At 41.2% G+C, this 15,467-nt stretch overlaps 1 protein-coding gene across 1 annotated transcript in view; it reads right to left on the reverse strand.

The window, feature by feature from the left end:
- LOC311109186 (tyrosine-protein kinase Yes) overlaps positions 1-15,467 on the reverse strand; it is a 47,896-nt gene that overhangs the window by 15,717 nt on the left and 16,712 nt on the right. Inside the window, exons 2-7 of the mRNA XM_084152025.1 lie at positions 14,796-15,080; positions 7,134-7,233; positions 6,045-6,143; positions 4,969-5,072; positions 4,489-4,638; positions 3,297-3,452 (exon numbers count right to left, since the gene is read on the reverse strand). Of these exons, the coding sequence (XP_084008151.1) occupies positions 3,297-3,452; positions 4,489-4,638; positions 4,969-5,072; positions 6,045-6,143; positions 7,134-7,233; positions 14,796-15,072 (886 nt within the window). The 5' untranslated portion in view covers positions 15,073-15,080. The remainder of the gene's footprint in view (positions 1-3,296; positions 3,453-4,488; positions 4,639-4,968; positions 5,073-6,044; positions 6,144-7,133; positions 7,234-14,795; positions 15,081-15,467) is intronic.

The following is a 15,467-nucleotide window of genomic DNA, read 5'->3' on the forward strand; positions in this document are numbered from 1 at the left end:
GCTCTAGCAGGGCAGAATTTTGACGAACTGACTTGTTGGAAAGGTGGCATCCTATGATGGTACCACGTTGAAAGTCACTGAGCTCTTCTGTAAGACCATTCTACTACCAATGTTTGTCTATGGAGATTGCATGGCTGTGTGCTCGATTTTATACATCTGTCAGCAACGGGTGTGGCTGAAATAGCCGAATCCACTAATTTGAAGGGGTGTCCACATACTTTTGTAAATATAGTGTACCTCAATGGACCGTAAAGGAAATCACACTACAAACTATCACCCTCATGCACTTAAAGAAATTACGAATATGATGGATATATTGGAACTAATGGATATATGGAGGCTTAAATATCCTGACCTAGTGAGATATACATGGCGGAGGCTCAATCAAGCTAGTCATCTTACTACTTTCTTACGTAATTTTAGCTGGCACCAAAAGTTAAAAAAGTATTGATAGGGGACAGAATGTCGTCGGACCATCAAATAATTGGTATATACATTACATTTACATTTACATTTTAGTCATTTAGCAGACGCTCTTATCCATTACTCTTACAGAATTCCCGCGAGGGCGAGGGTATTGGAAATGTAATCAAAGCATACTGGATGACAAGTTGTTTTTAACCAAGACAGAAGAATTTATAACGGACTTTTCCTACATAACATAAGTACAGCAAATCCCTTTATTGTATGGGACACTTTTAAATGTGCCTTTAGAGGCCATGCAATTCAACACTCATCTTTAAAACAAAAACTATTTAGGTCAAAAGAGTTCATCTTAACAAAGGAAATAGAGGAACTAACAGTACAGATAGAAGTAAAAACTAACAGAGGCACAGAATACGTTAGAGGAAAAACTAAAAGAAATGGAGTATGTTATAAAAAATAAAGCAACCTGGTGGGAATATGGAGAAAAATGCACCAAATTATTTTTACATCTTCAACATAGAAATGCTACCAAAAGGAATTTACAGAAACTGATGGAGTCAGTGTAACATTAACAGCTATACAGAAAGACTCATGTGAAGGTTTAATTACGAGGAGGAACTTCTAGATACATGCAAGTCTGCAAGTCTATGCTAGATGGCATACCAGTTGAGGTATATCAAATATTTTTCGATGTACTCAAAGGTCCGCTATTAACATGTTTTAACCACTCCTATAAAAATGGTAGACTATCAGATACTCAGCAAGAAGGTCTGAATTCACTATTACTGAAACAGGACCCAGGTGGTAAATATAAAGATCCAGTCCACCTAAAAAAATGGAGACCCTTTACACTGCAGTGTTGTGATGCCAAAATCCTAGCAAAATGCATAGCGCATAGAATTAAAAAGGTATTGTCGGATATTATTCATCCTAATCAGACAGGTTTTTTACATGAACTATACATTGGAGATAATATAAGACAAGTACTGGAAACAATAGAACTCTATGAAAAATCTGGGAAACCAGGCCTGGTATTCATAGCTGACTTTGAAAAAGGCCTTTGATAAAGTACGACAGAAATTTATATATAAATGCCTGGACTATTTTAATTTAGGACAATCTCTTATACAATGGGTTAAAGTTATGTACAGTAATCCCAGGTGTAAAATAGTAAATAATGGCTACTTCTGAGAAAGTAATAAATTGTCAAGAGGAGTAAAACAAGGTTGTCCACTATTGGCATATCTATTTATTATGGCCATCGAAATGTTAGCTATTAAAGTCAGATCCAACAACAATAGAGGGGCTAGAAATCCAGGGCTTAAAAACAAAGGTGATGATTAATGTTTTCTTTTAAATCCGCAATTTGGATCCCTGCACAGCCTCATAGAAGATCTAGATCATTTTTATAACCTCTCTGGATTAATACCGAATTATGTGCACCATATTATACAACTTTTACATTACCGTGTGGGTTTACCAATAAAATGGTCCGACGGTGAAGTGGACAAACTCTGTATTCATATCCCGAAAGAAAGAAATTATCTCACTACAAGACATTTTAATAGAAAGTTAGCCAAATTAGATAAGATCTTGCAACCATGGAAAGGACAAACTGTCTTATTTGTGGAAAAATCATCCTGATTAATTATTTAGTCATATCACAGTTTACCTATTTACTTATGGCCCTGCCTACACCTAACATATTGTTTTTTAAATTATATGAGCAAAAAATATTCCACTTTATTTGGAACGGCAAGCTAGACCTATTTATATAATTAATATGAATTTGAGGGCAGAAATTATTAAATATTAAAGCATTGGAACTCTCACTAAAGGCTTCAATCATACAAAAACTATACTTAAATCTGAACTGGTTCTCTAGTAGATTAGTAAGAATGACCTTTTTCCCTCCATTGAGATTACAACCTTTCACTTTTGGTTATTTGAAAATGAAATAATCTCCAAAATATCGCTATGTTTAAAACAAGCCATAGAAAGTTGGTTGCAATTTCAGTTTAATCCACAGAACAAATATTACAACAAATATTATGGTTAAACTCAAATATACTAATTGATGAAAAAACATTCTTTATGAAAAAAAGAACAAGTATATTCTTTCTAAATCATATCATAAATAGGACTGGTGGATTATGTCACACATGCAGTTAACAAAAATGTCTGCTCTATCCAAAACTACAACCAACTGATTGCAGCATTACCGCAAAAATGGATGGCACATGTGGAAAGGGGAGAAGGTAAGGAACTTGTCTGTCGGCCCTGCATTAAAGACCAAAATTGGCTATAGAAAATTGTGATAAATAAGAAAGTATACCACTTTCATTTCGGGACCAAAAAATTGACAGCTGCACCATACAGGTTGCAAAATAGTTGGGAGGAGAGTTTCTATATACCGATTCCATGGCACATGGTTTATGAACTGATACACAAAACGACGCCGGATTCAAAACTTGAGTTTTTCAATTTAAATTATTATACAAAATTCTTGCAACCAATAGAATGTCATATATATGGGGCATACAACCATCCCAGCTCTGCAGATTTTGCTGCGAAGAGTCAATCATTAGATCACTTGTTTTGGTACTGCCCATATGTAGCTTGTTTTTGGTCGCAGGTTCAGGAATGGCTGAAAAATTGCAACATTTACTCAGAGCTAATTCTACAAATAGCACTGCTGGGTGATTTGAAAAGTCATAGTCAATCGATCAATAATATAATAATATGTCATACTGTATATTCCCTGTCTGTCTTGCCCATCCAGACCATTCGGAGTGTCAAGTATATGTGTGTCTCTGTCTGTCTGATGGTAGTGTCTGCCTGTCTGTCTATGTGTGTGTGTACAGTCTTACCCATCCAGACCTCTCCGAAGCAGCCCTGGCCCAGTTTGAGCTCCAGGCGGAGGGACTCCCGGGGGATCTCCCAGGCATCCTTGGCCAGGCCCTGTGTCTGGGGCTTCACCGTGGGGCACACCGTGGTCAGCCTGTGGCACAGCCCATCCGCATGCTCTGAGAGGGGGGACAGACACACACATACAGATGCACGCGCACACACATACACACACACACACACACATAAATACCATGGTCAACATTTTTATGAGTCACAGTAGTAACTAATATACAAGGGAAACCGAACACAGTGTAATAAGGGGACATTTCACGCATCACTTCAAGTTTGTCTGTCCGCACTGTGATACGGCTAAATTCAGACATGCCTATAATTACACAGCTAAAATATGAATAAGAAGAGAATGGTTTAACACGGCTTGGACCTGCTGCTTTCAAAATGCATCAGAGAGAAGTAGGTTATGTCCCAAATGGCACACTATTCTCTATATAGTGCACTACTTTTGACCTGGGCCCATATGTTTCTAGTCAAAAGTAGTGCACTATGTAGGGAACAGGGTTCATTTTGGGACACAAACAGCCATAAAGTGGGCTCTCACAGAGCGCTTTCACCTCTCTCCTTTAGCGGCGAGGGAAGCACTTAAGGAAGGTATCCATTAAATATTCAATCTGAGTACCATTCATCTAGCTGGGGAAATCATAGGGCCAATTACAGGTAAGCCTGGTATTACCGAAGCACAGATGAGGGAGAGAGAGAGAGAGAGAGACTGGTGAAAGAGAGTGAATTTTAGATCAGGAACTGCGCTTGGGGAAGGGAGGGAAGCTGTGAATGAGAAAGTTACTGAGGAGCTACACTCGGGTGTTGGGAAAACAGTTGGTTTTTAGCTGCTACACTGGACGCGTGACCTTTTGCCGGCATGAGCAGAGCGCAAGCCACTTTATTAAGTGTTCTTGTGCGTGAGCTGTGCGTCAGACTCTTAAAAATAGTTTACGATGAGCAGTGTAAGCCTCGCGCGGTGCCGTGCTGCTTACACCCAGGCTTCATCGAAATGAATAGGAGTCTCTCACGCTCAGCAAGGTTACGTTTCCAGGGTAGCAGGTCTGTCAGAGAGCGAGTTTGAGAAGAGAGGTGAGTGAGTGGCTTAGAAAGAGGGAGAGAGTGAAAGAGACTATGAAAAAGAGCTAGAAGACCTACCTGTGTAGTGTTTGACCAGTTTCTGCAGCGTGTCAAACTGGGCGCGTGTGGTGATGTAGTAACCCCCGTTGTCAAGTTTGCGGATCTTATAGTGTTTCACATTGTCGCCTTTGGCATCGTCCCAGTCTCGTATGGACAAGGAGTAAGCACCTGGAGGAGACAATGACCAGATTCTTCGTCCATCCAACCAACAGTATTAAGATCTAAGCTTTATCTATTCATGTTAAATGAGTGTCACTGGCTATGTCTTAAATTACTCTCTATTCCACATATAGTGCACTACTTAGGGCACCATATGAGCTCAAGTGCTGATTTAAGATCAGTTTCGCCTTTAAGATCACAATGAATCAGATAATTATGGACAGGGAGAATCTAATCCTCAGCACACCTATATTCTGAGACACTTTATGAAAAAGTAGTGCACTACATGGGGTTACTTGAGATGCAGCCCATGCACGTATTCATGCTAATCATCTTCACCTTTAGTGGTTTCACTTTCTCGCACCAGGAAGGTGCCTCGGTTGTTGCCTGGATTCAACAGCAGCCTCTCAGCATCTTTACGGCCCATTTTACCAAAGTACCACCTGAGAACACAGACTTAGAATGAGTAGAGCCTTTGTAACTTCCCAAATCTGTCTTTGAGAAACCAATCTGTCCTTGAGTTCCAAGTATTTGATGCGTTCCAGAACTAGCACACCTTTCTATTTCTATGGAAGGACACACATTAACATCAATACCGGCTTATGTTATTATGAACTTTATTTGACTCAATACTAGTAAGGATAATTTCAGAGTTTGGAAAAGTCAAACTTCAAAATACACAATGAGAGGAAATACAGAATGAATTTTTTGAGTCCATCAGGGGTCATCTAACAAACAGGATCACATTCTATTTCCTTGCCAAATGATCATAAACCTCTAGGCTTATATCTAACATGAGATGGTAGATTAAACCCTCTGGGGCCACATGTATCAAGTGTCTCAGATGTAGGAGTGCTGATTTAGAATCATTTTTTATTTTACAGATGTAGGATCTTAATTTCTTTTTCTTTTTTTCTTAATTTGAGCCAGTTTGCTACAGCAGGAAAATAATCCTGCAGCCACTAGACGTGAATTATTATGTGGATTATAATTAATGGACATTTTTGTAGGGGTTGATACATTAAGGGAAAATCAAGTCTGAAATTTCAAAGTGGAAACTTCAGAAGCCTTTTTAAACCTCAAATACACTACAAGTTAAACATGTCCTGCATTGCAGTAAAGTTATCTTGCAACAGGGTGATCAAATTAAGATCCTACATCTGTAGATCGCTATGAATAAGATTACTGGGACAGGAGGAACCTGATCCTCGATAAGCACTCGTATGCTGAGATGCTTGATACATATGGCCCCAGGAGAGCAGAAGAAGCTATGAGCTATTCTAGTGAATGGGCCTCCAGTGAGAGCCATGTGATGCATGATCACGCTGCTGTGGTTAGGCTAGCGCTATTGCTGTTGTGTCAGTGGAAGGTCCTAATCAGGTTAGGTTAGGGGAGACGATAAACAAGGGCCTTACTCTTCAGCCTGGATGGAGTCAGCTGGAGCCACATAGTTACTGGGGATGTACCCCTTCTTCCCTGTGTTGATGGAGCGCGCCTCCCACCAGTCCCCTTCTCTGTAGGGGGAGAAACACAGAGAGAGAGAGAGAGAGAGAGAGGGAGAATCATCCAGATCTAGTATGACTACTATGTCTGTACACTCCAGCACTCATGGATCCTAGTAACAGTGGTCTGGTTATGTCTTGGCAGTGAGTTTGTACATGCTGTCTTTTATGCATGGATTCTATAGCTATATTATGGCATGCAGCAATGTATTATATTTGAATTGAACAAAGTCAACCAAGGCTACATTCTAGAGCAGAGAGGTATTTATGACCTAAGGCACATCTGTGTTTAAGGGGTTTTATTAAATAAATGAAATGAAAGACTTCAGCGATCTGGGTGGAAAAACAGGCTCAGAGGGTGAAAACATTAATCTAACCCATGTAGGAAGAACATGTTGTACAGAGAAGGTACAATCTGCAACATGTTGTACAGAGCAGGTACAATCTGCAACATGTTGTACAGAGCAGGTGCAATCTGCAACATGTTGTACAGAGCAGGTACAATCTGCAACATTTTTTACAGAGCAGGTACAATCTGCAACATGTTTTACAGAGCAGGTACAATCTGCAACATGTTTTACAGAGCAGGTACAATCTGCAACATGTTGTACAGAGCAGGTACAATCTGCAATATGTTTTACAGAGCAGGTACAATCTGCAACATGTTTTACAGAGCAGGTACAATCTGCAATATGTTTTACAGAGCAGGTACAATCTGCAACATGTTTTACAGAGCAGGTACAATCTGCAACATGTTGTACAGAGCAGGTACAATCTGCAACATGTTTTACAGAGCAGGTACAATCTGCAACATGTTTTACAGAGCAGGTACAATCTGCAATATGTTTTACAGAGCAGGTGCAATCTGCAACATGTTGTACAGAACAGGTGCAATCTGCAACATGTTGTACAGAGCAGGTACAAAGAGGGAGGCTGCATCCCAAATGGCATCCTATTCCCCATATAGTGCACTACTTTTGACCAGGGCCCATAGGAACTCACGTGTTATTGATGATCTGGAAGCGGTCCCCTTTTTTGAACGTCAGGTCGTCTGAAGTTCTGGCTTCATAGTCGTACAAGGCCACAAAGAACGTAACCCCACCTGAACACACACACACACACACACACACACAGTTAAAACATTCAAGTTAAAAGCACAAGTGAAATGAATGACAGTATATACATTTAGGAGACTCAAAAATCGTTTTGTTGACTAATTTGGGTTAGAATATGACGGCATTCAGAGCTACTAATAGCCTACTAAAGATACAAAGATTTTCTATAAATACCTGGCGACCTTTGTGCCAAGATTTGTACTGTCAACATTCAGTGACATCGACAGAAACAAACTCTGCTGCAAAGATGAGCAGGAACATTAAAATGACAAGATCAAGGGACCAATGGGAGATCAGTAAGAGAAAGTATATCTGTAGTTTCCATAGCGGTGAGCGTGTAGTGTGACAGACTGTCGTGAGAGGAATGTTGCAATAGATCCGTGTTCTCTAGCCTGCACACTCCCTATAGATTTTTCCCTGCCGGTAATTCTACTCTATGGAAATGTCCAGCGTATAAAAATATGAACAAAACTGCCACGTGTCAGGAAAGCAACATAGACACGCCATTGGCCCTGGATACGACCTGGGTTGAAATACTATTTGAAATTATTTGAAATACTTAAACTGGGCTAAATTGAGCATTCCTGGTGCAATGGAATCGATAGAATAGTTGAAAACTGCAGACCCTGCTCATCTGGCACTCTAGGCTAAAGCAAAGATTTCAAATAGTATTTGAACCCAGCTCTGCCATGGATTCATTGGGAAGGGTAAAGGGAAATACTGTCATTCATGTAGGGCATTCATTTCACAGGGGGGTGGATACTACCTTGGTTGCTCTGACAGGGGAGCGGATTTAATCATCCAGCAAGGTTGTTGTTTGTTTAGCGTCGTAGGGGAAATACTTACGTCAGCTCGGTGCAAATCTAACATAATTACAAAGCATGAATAATAGCATAGCACAGGCCATCTCACAGCTGTAATGTCAACACAGAATACACTGTAAACCTTCTGCTTACTGGACAGAGATTAGATAAGTAGGCAGATTGTATGGGTAACCATCTATGGCCACGTCCCAAATGGCACCCTATTCCCTATATATGTTAGTGCACTACTTTTGACCAGGGCCCGTAGGGTGCCATTTCGGACACAGCTTCTGACACACCTCATATGGAGCTCATATTCATCTAAGCCACCGCTGAACAACACAATGCTGCCAACACTAATCCCATTCAATTGTAGAGGAACTCCATACCGTGCCATGGACCCCCCCCCCCCCCTCCCCAAGACCAGATGATAAAACAGGGAGGGGGATTACAAGCCTAATCCCACCTAAACAGGAGGGCTAAATCTCATCTCTCTGCTCTTTGGGACCTTATCAGACCTATAAAAATATGCATCTTTCAAATCATTGTTGATTTGTTGCTGTGGACAACATGATTGACGGACATTTAGATGGAGAAGATGATAGACCATTGGATTTTAATTGGCTGAAACACAGAAGGCAGATGGACTTTGGAGCCACTCCAGATATTGAGTTGTCAGATCACCAGCTATCAGTGGCGGCTCCTGAAAAAATTCTCAGGAGGGGCAATTTTTCTGATGATTTAGGTGACCTACACACATTTAAAAAAAGATATGTCCAGCAACAACATGAAGACAGGGGCAGCATATAAGTCAATACCAGAAGCATTTATTGACTGATCTCAAAAGTGTTGGCTTACCAGGGTTGGTGGAGCCCTCAGTTTCATCTTTGCCTCGCAAAGCTAACTCAAACACTCCGCAAAACTTCACACACTGGATTAGCCGGCTGAGGATGTGGCGGTTCTTGCTAATGTCGTAGTAAATATATTTGTTATAGTGAATATGGAATATGATATGTTGAGTAAAATGTTGTGCTAAGATCTATTTAGGTCAGGAGCTGGTTATAAGTTCTGTTCCTATCCAATAACAATGGACAAAAGGGTCCTATCTTGTCAGCCTTGTCAGCAGGTGGCCAAGGACAACACCTACGCCATAGGCCTCTCAGTTCTTCCAACTCACGAGTTCTTGCTCTGAGGACACACACACACACAAACACACACACACACACATCATCACTGTTAAACACACACACACACACACACATCATCACTGTTAAACACACACACACACACACACACACAAAAATCCCCTCTCTTAGGCTGAACATTTGAAGACAGAGAACCCGACTCAGAGCCAATGCAACAGTGACAGTAGCCTGCAGGGGACCTCGCCCAACTCATCAGGACCAATCAGAAGATCAGAACTACTAGATTGAACCTACTTCATTTATTGCATAAAATGTCTGCACACAATGTTTCGGGGCTCTCTTCAGATAATAATAATAATAATAATATGCCATTTAGCAGACGCCAAAGCGACTTACAGTCATGCGTGCATACATTTTTGTGTATGGGTGGTCCCGGGGATCGAACCCACTACCTTGGCGTTACAAGCACCATGCTCTACCAGCTGAGCTACAGAAAGTGGATACTCATGGATGCGCATTGCAATTGTAAAATGTCAACACAATTGGAGACACCACGTCATTTTTGGAGACATGTTATTGACAGTAAACTATTGTAGATGCGACTGCTAACTAAATAAAACATTTTAGCTGGCTAGCTAATCATCTTAGCTAAATGTGGGGCAAACAATTCAGTTATTTACCGTTAATTTGAGGGATTGGGGTGAAAGAAATCGAGTTACATAGTGATACTTTACGATATACTGTATTGACAATATCGCAATATTTTAGCGCTAGTTGGCTGTACCTGCACCAAAACACCATTATTGTTCCTTCATAGCTTGTTCTCAATCTTTTCACATTGGGAGCAAATTTGTTTTCAGCACTTTTATTTCCATGACTGATCAAAACTCGTTCTCATGGCTTTCTGATCCCTCTGCAACAGACATATGGTGCGCAATAAAATCACAGTATCGAATCGCAATACGTATAGAATCATGAGACTCGCAATGCTGATGCATATATCTTATCGTGAGGTTCCTGGCAATTCCCAGCCCAAGTTCATTTGCCACAACAAATCTCTTCGCTAGCAAACGCGATGTCTTCTCCAAAACGGCAATGTGTCTCCAGCAAAGTTTACTTTTTTGACGTTCTATGGCATCTCCACTTTCCAAGCATATATGACCACATGTAATATTTTGGTAAGTGATGCAAATAGTGAACTATGTAGGGCCAGGATGTAAAATATATGTAGCTGCAGCAATTTCTCTTATCTGATATGGTAAGTAATGGGGCTTAATTTATAGCTCCCTAAGAGTTTGACGAACGGGTCCGTGAACGCGATTCCAGATATATTTACCTCTGAATAAACTGCCTTTATTACACCATATCCACATCCAGTAAACTTGTGATTATCAACACTAACCTCATCGTTGTGGCGGCGGACAGCTAGCCTGTATCCCTCGTCATCCAGTTGAGTGAGTGGCAATGTCTTTTTTAGTTCGTACCAATTTTTGGAAAATCCTCGGGTGTAGGACTTTCCGCCTTTAGTAGAAACCTGTTGAATTATTAAATTTGGTCTGGGAGGTCCTAATTGTTTCGTTGCCAATTTATCTCCATTTGTTCGCCGACAAAAAGGAACTTCTTTCAAACAATCCACTCTTTTCTCAGTTACGTTCATGGTTACGTAACGTATGACGAAAGCGCGTAAGTGCAAGCCCACAGACACCCATTGAGATTGTATTGAAGGCTCTGAAATTTGAAAAAAATAGATTTTACATGGGAGTCTATTACAGACTTCTGGGCGATTTTCAACCTGACTGAAATCGCCCCAAAAGGGGGGGGAGCCATTTGAAGCACGACTTTAGCCTGATTCGACATTTAGTGGCAGTGTGGCACTGTGGCAGATCAGACGTATAGATTACAACACTGATAACTACTGTTGCCGTGATATAATTGATTAGAAAAAAAATCCCTTCCTTTTCCCGTTTGGCAGTGCGTCGCCCATATCGCCCTATTGAACAGGCCGCCCCTGCCAGCTATTCTGTTGGAGAATAAGTATATGGGTTCTTGTGAAGGAACCATAGCAGTCTCAAATGCGAAAGTATTCACCCCCCTTGGCATTTTTCCTATTTTGTTGCCTTACAACCTGAAATTAATTTTGTATCATTTGATTTACACAACATGCCTACCACATTGAAGATTAAAATATTTTTTCTTGTGAAATAAACAAGAAATAAGACAAAACATTTGAAAAATTGAGCGTGCAAAACTATTCACCCCCCCAAAGTCAATACTTTGTACAGCCACCTTTTGCAGCAATTACAGCTGCAAGTCTCTTGGGGTATGTCTCTATAAGCTTGGCACATCTAGCCACTGGGATTTTTGCCCATTCTTCAAGGCAAAACTGCTCCAGCTCCTTCAAGTTGGATGGGTTCCGCTGGTGTACAGCAATCTTTAAGTCATACCACAGATTCTCAATTAGTTTGAGGTCTGGGCTTTGACTAGGCCATTCCAAGACATGTAAATGTTTCCCCTTGAACCACTCGAGTGTTGCTTTAGAAGTATCCTTAGGGTCGTTGTCCTGCTGGAAGGTGAACCTCCGTCCCAGTCTCAAATCTCTGGAAGACAGAAACAGGTTTCCCTCAAGAAATTCCCTGTATTTAGCGCCATCCATCATTCCTTCAATTCTGACCAGTTTCCCAGTCCTTGCCAATAAAAAACATCCCTACAGCATGATGCTGCCACCACCATGCTTCACTGTGGGGATGGTGTTCTCGGGGTGATGAGAGGTGTTGGGTTTGCGCCAGACATAACGTTTTCATTTATGTCCAAAAAGCTAAATTTTAGTCTCATCTGACCAGAGTACCTTCTTCCATATGTTTGGGGAGTCTCCCACATGCCTTTTGGCGAACACCAAACGTGTTAGCTTATTTTTCTTTTTAAGCAATGGCTTTTTTCTGGCCAATCTTCCATAAAGCCCAGCTCTGTGGAGTGTACGGCTTAAATTGGTCCTATGGACAGATACTCCATCTCCGCTGTGGAGCTTTGCAGCTCCTTCAGGGTTATCTTTGGTCTCTTTGTTTCTGATTAATGCCCTTCTTGCCTGGTCCGTGAGTTTTGGTGGGCGGCCCTCTCTTGGCAGGTCAGTTGTGGTGCCAATTTTTTTAAATAATGGATTTAATGGTGCTCCGTGGGATGTTCAAAGTTTCTGATATTTTTTTATAACCCAACCCTGATCTGTACTTCTCCACAACTTTGTCCCTGACCTGTTTGGAGAGCTCCTTGGTCTTCATGGTGCCGCTTGCTTGGTGGTGCCCCTTGCTTAGTGGTGCCCCTTGCTTAGTGGTGTTGCAGACTCTGGGGCCTTTCAGAACAGGCGTATATATACTGAGATCATGTGTCAGATCATGTGACACTTAAATAAAGTCCACCTGTGTGCAATCTAACTAATTATGTGATTTCTGAAGGTAATTGTTTGCACCAGATCTTATTTAGGGGCTTCATAGCAAAGGGGGTGATATTTTTTTTTCATTTCACTTCACCAATTTGGACTATTTTGTCCATTACATGAAATCAAAATCAAAATTAATTTAAATTACAGGTTGTAATGCAACATCAAATCCTCTCTTGCACATCTATCATTCCAGTGTTAATACTAATTGTAATTATTTTGCACTATAGCCTATTTTATTGCCTTACCTCCATAACTTGCTAAATTTGCACACTCTGTATATATATGTATTTCTGTTGTATTTTTTGACTTTGTTTTGTTTTACCCCATATGTAACTCTGTGTTGTTGTTTTTATCGCACTGCTTTGCTTTATCTTGGCCAGGTCGCAGTTGTAAATGAGAACTTGTTCTCAACTGGTTTACCTGGTTAAATAAAGGTGAAATAAAATAAAAAAAATAAAAAATAGGAAAAACGCCAAGGGGATAATACTTTTGCAAGGCACTGTACAGTGGGGGAAAAAAGTATTTAGTCAGCCACCAATTGTGCAAGTTCTCCCACTTAAAAAGATGAGAGAGGCCTGTAATTTTCATCATAGGTACACGTCAACTATGACAGACAAAATGAGAAAAAAAAAATCCTCACATTGTAGGATTTGTAATGAATTTATTTGCAAATTATGGTGGAAAATAAGTATTTGGTCACCTACAAACAAGCAAGATTTCTGGCTCTCACAGACCTGTAACTTCTTATTTAAGAGGCTCCTCTGTCCTCCACTCGTTACCTGTATTAATGGCACCTGTTTGAACTTGTTATCAGTATAAAAGACACCTGTCCACAACCTCAAACAGTCACACTCCAAACTCCACTATGGCCAAGACCAAAGAGCTGTCAAAGGACACCAGAAACAAAATTGTAGACCTGCACCAGGCTGGGAAGACTGAATCTGCAATAGGTAAGCAGCTTGGTTTGAAGAAATCAACTGTGGGAGCAATTATTAGGAAATGGAAGACATACAAGACCACTGATAATCTCCCTCGATCTGGGGCTCCACACAAGATCTCACCCTGTGGGGTCAAAATGATCACAAGAACGGTGAGCAAAAATCCCAGAACCACACGGGGGGACCTAGTGAATGACCTGCAGAGAGCTGGGACCAAAGTAACAAAGCCTACCATCAGTAACACACTACGCCGCCAGGGACTCAAATCCTGCAGTGCCAGACGTGTCCCCCTGCTTAAGCCAGTACATGTCCAGGCCCGTCTGAAGTTTGCTAGAGTGCATTTGGATGATCCAGAAGAGGATTGGGAGAATGTCATATGGTCAGATGAAACCAAAATAGAACTTTTTGGTAAAAACTCAACTCGTCGTGTTTGGAGGACAAAGAATGCTGAGTTGCATCCAAAGAACACCATACCTACTGTGAAGCATGGGGGTGGAAACATCATGCTTTGGGGCTGTTTTAGAGTGGCCTAGCCAGTCTCCAGATCTCAACCCCATAGAAAATCTTTGGAGGGAGTTGATAGTCTGTGTTGCCCAGTGACAGCCCCAAAACATCACTGCTCTAGAGGAGATCTGCATGGAGGAATGGGCCAAAATACCAGCAACAGTGTGTGAAAACCTTGTGAAGACTTACAGAAAACGTTTGACCTGTGTCATTGCCAACAAAGGGTACATAACAAAGTATTGAGAAACTTTTGTTATTGACCAAATACTTATTTTCCACCATAATTTGCAAATAAATAAATTAAAAATCCTACAATGTGATCTTCTGGATTTTTTTTCCTCATTTTGTCTGTCATAGTTGACGTGTACCTATGATGAAAATTACAGGCCTCTCATCTTTTTAAGTGGGAGAACTTGCACAATTGGTGGCTGACTAAATACTTTTTTCCCCCACTGTATATAGCATTGTTGTTATGATAGAACGGCATACAGGTACGAAATGAAATCCACACTTGAAAGATACATGCATACATGCATCGCACAAATCATCCATTGATGTCAACAGGTGATTGCACCAAAACTCGAGTTACGCTTCCAGATCTCAAGTTCGGATTCTGTAAATAGTAGGCAAGTCTAAAATGTAAATACGTGATTCACATGAAAATTCACGGTAGGCTATGCTTGAAGATCTACATTTAGGATTATGTGGATAGTAGGCAAGTTTCACCTGAGACGGCACCGGGGAATGCGCCGGGGAGAGCACCGGTGAAGGAGGTGGATGCCCCTCCGAAGGGGGTCATGATGGAGGCTCCTCCGAAGGGGGTGATAGCGTGGGGGTTGAAGCCTGTGGTGGGCCCAGAGGAAGGTGGCTGGTTCTGCTGCAGCTGGGTGGGGTCGGGCCCGTAGGGGCCTACGTGGGGGGCGATGACGTCCGAGGCCGAAGCATTGTCCGGCCGGTACTTCATGGTGGGGCCTTTGTCGTCTTTACTCTTGATGCAGCCCATGGTCACGTCTGGAGGGAAACACACACACTTAGTTAGAGCTTAGTTTCAGGACAGTATTCACTCCTGTGTCACCCTCGGCATAGACGTGATCGGTTGAGTGTGCAGGGGTGGCACTTCATCAGTCGAAATGACGATGAAAGAAAGAGTTGGAAAAAGAGCTAGAGGTTAAAAATGATTAAGTATTACAACATATGGACTGGTTAGGAGGATGCCTTAAACAATGAGATGACTACCTCTGTAGCTGTCCCACAACCTAGACGAATGTATGTCTATAAAATGTTCATTTTGAAATTGTTTTTTGTCATAAACCATTTGTTGCCATTTTATTGCTAAAGCCACAAGCCCAGATGCTCTATAAATCTAGGACACAAATCTTAAATCTGATCTGAAATGAT

Source organism: Coregonus lavaretus (assembly GCF_964263955.1).
Source record: "Coregonus lavaretus genome assembly, chromosome: 34".
In the NCBI taxonomy this organism is placed as follows: Eukaryota; Metazoa; Chordata; class Actinopteri; order Salmoniformes; family Salmonidae; genus Coregonus; species Coregonus lavaretus.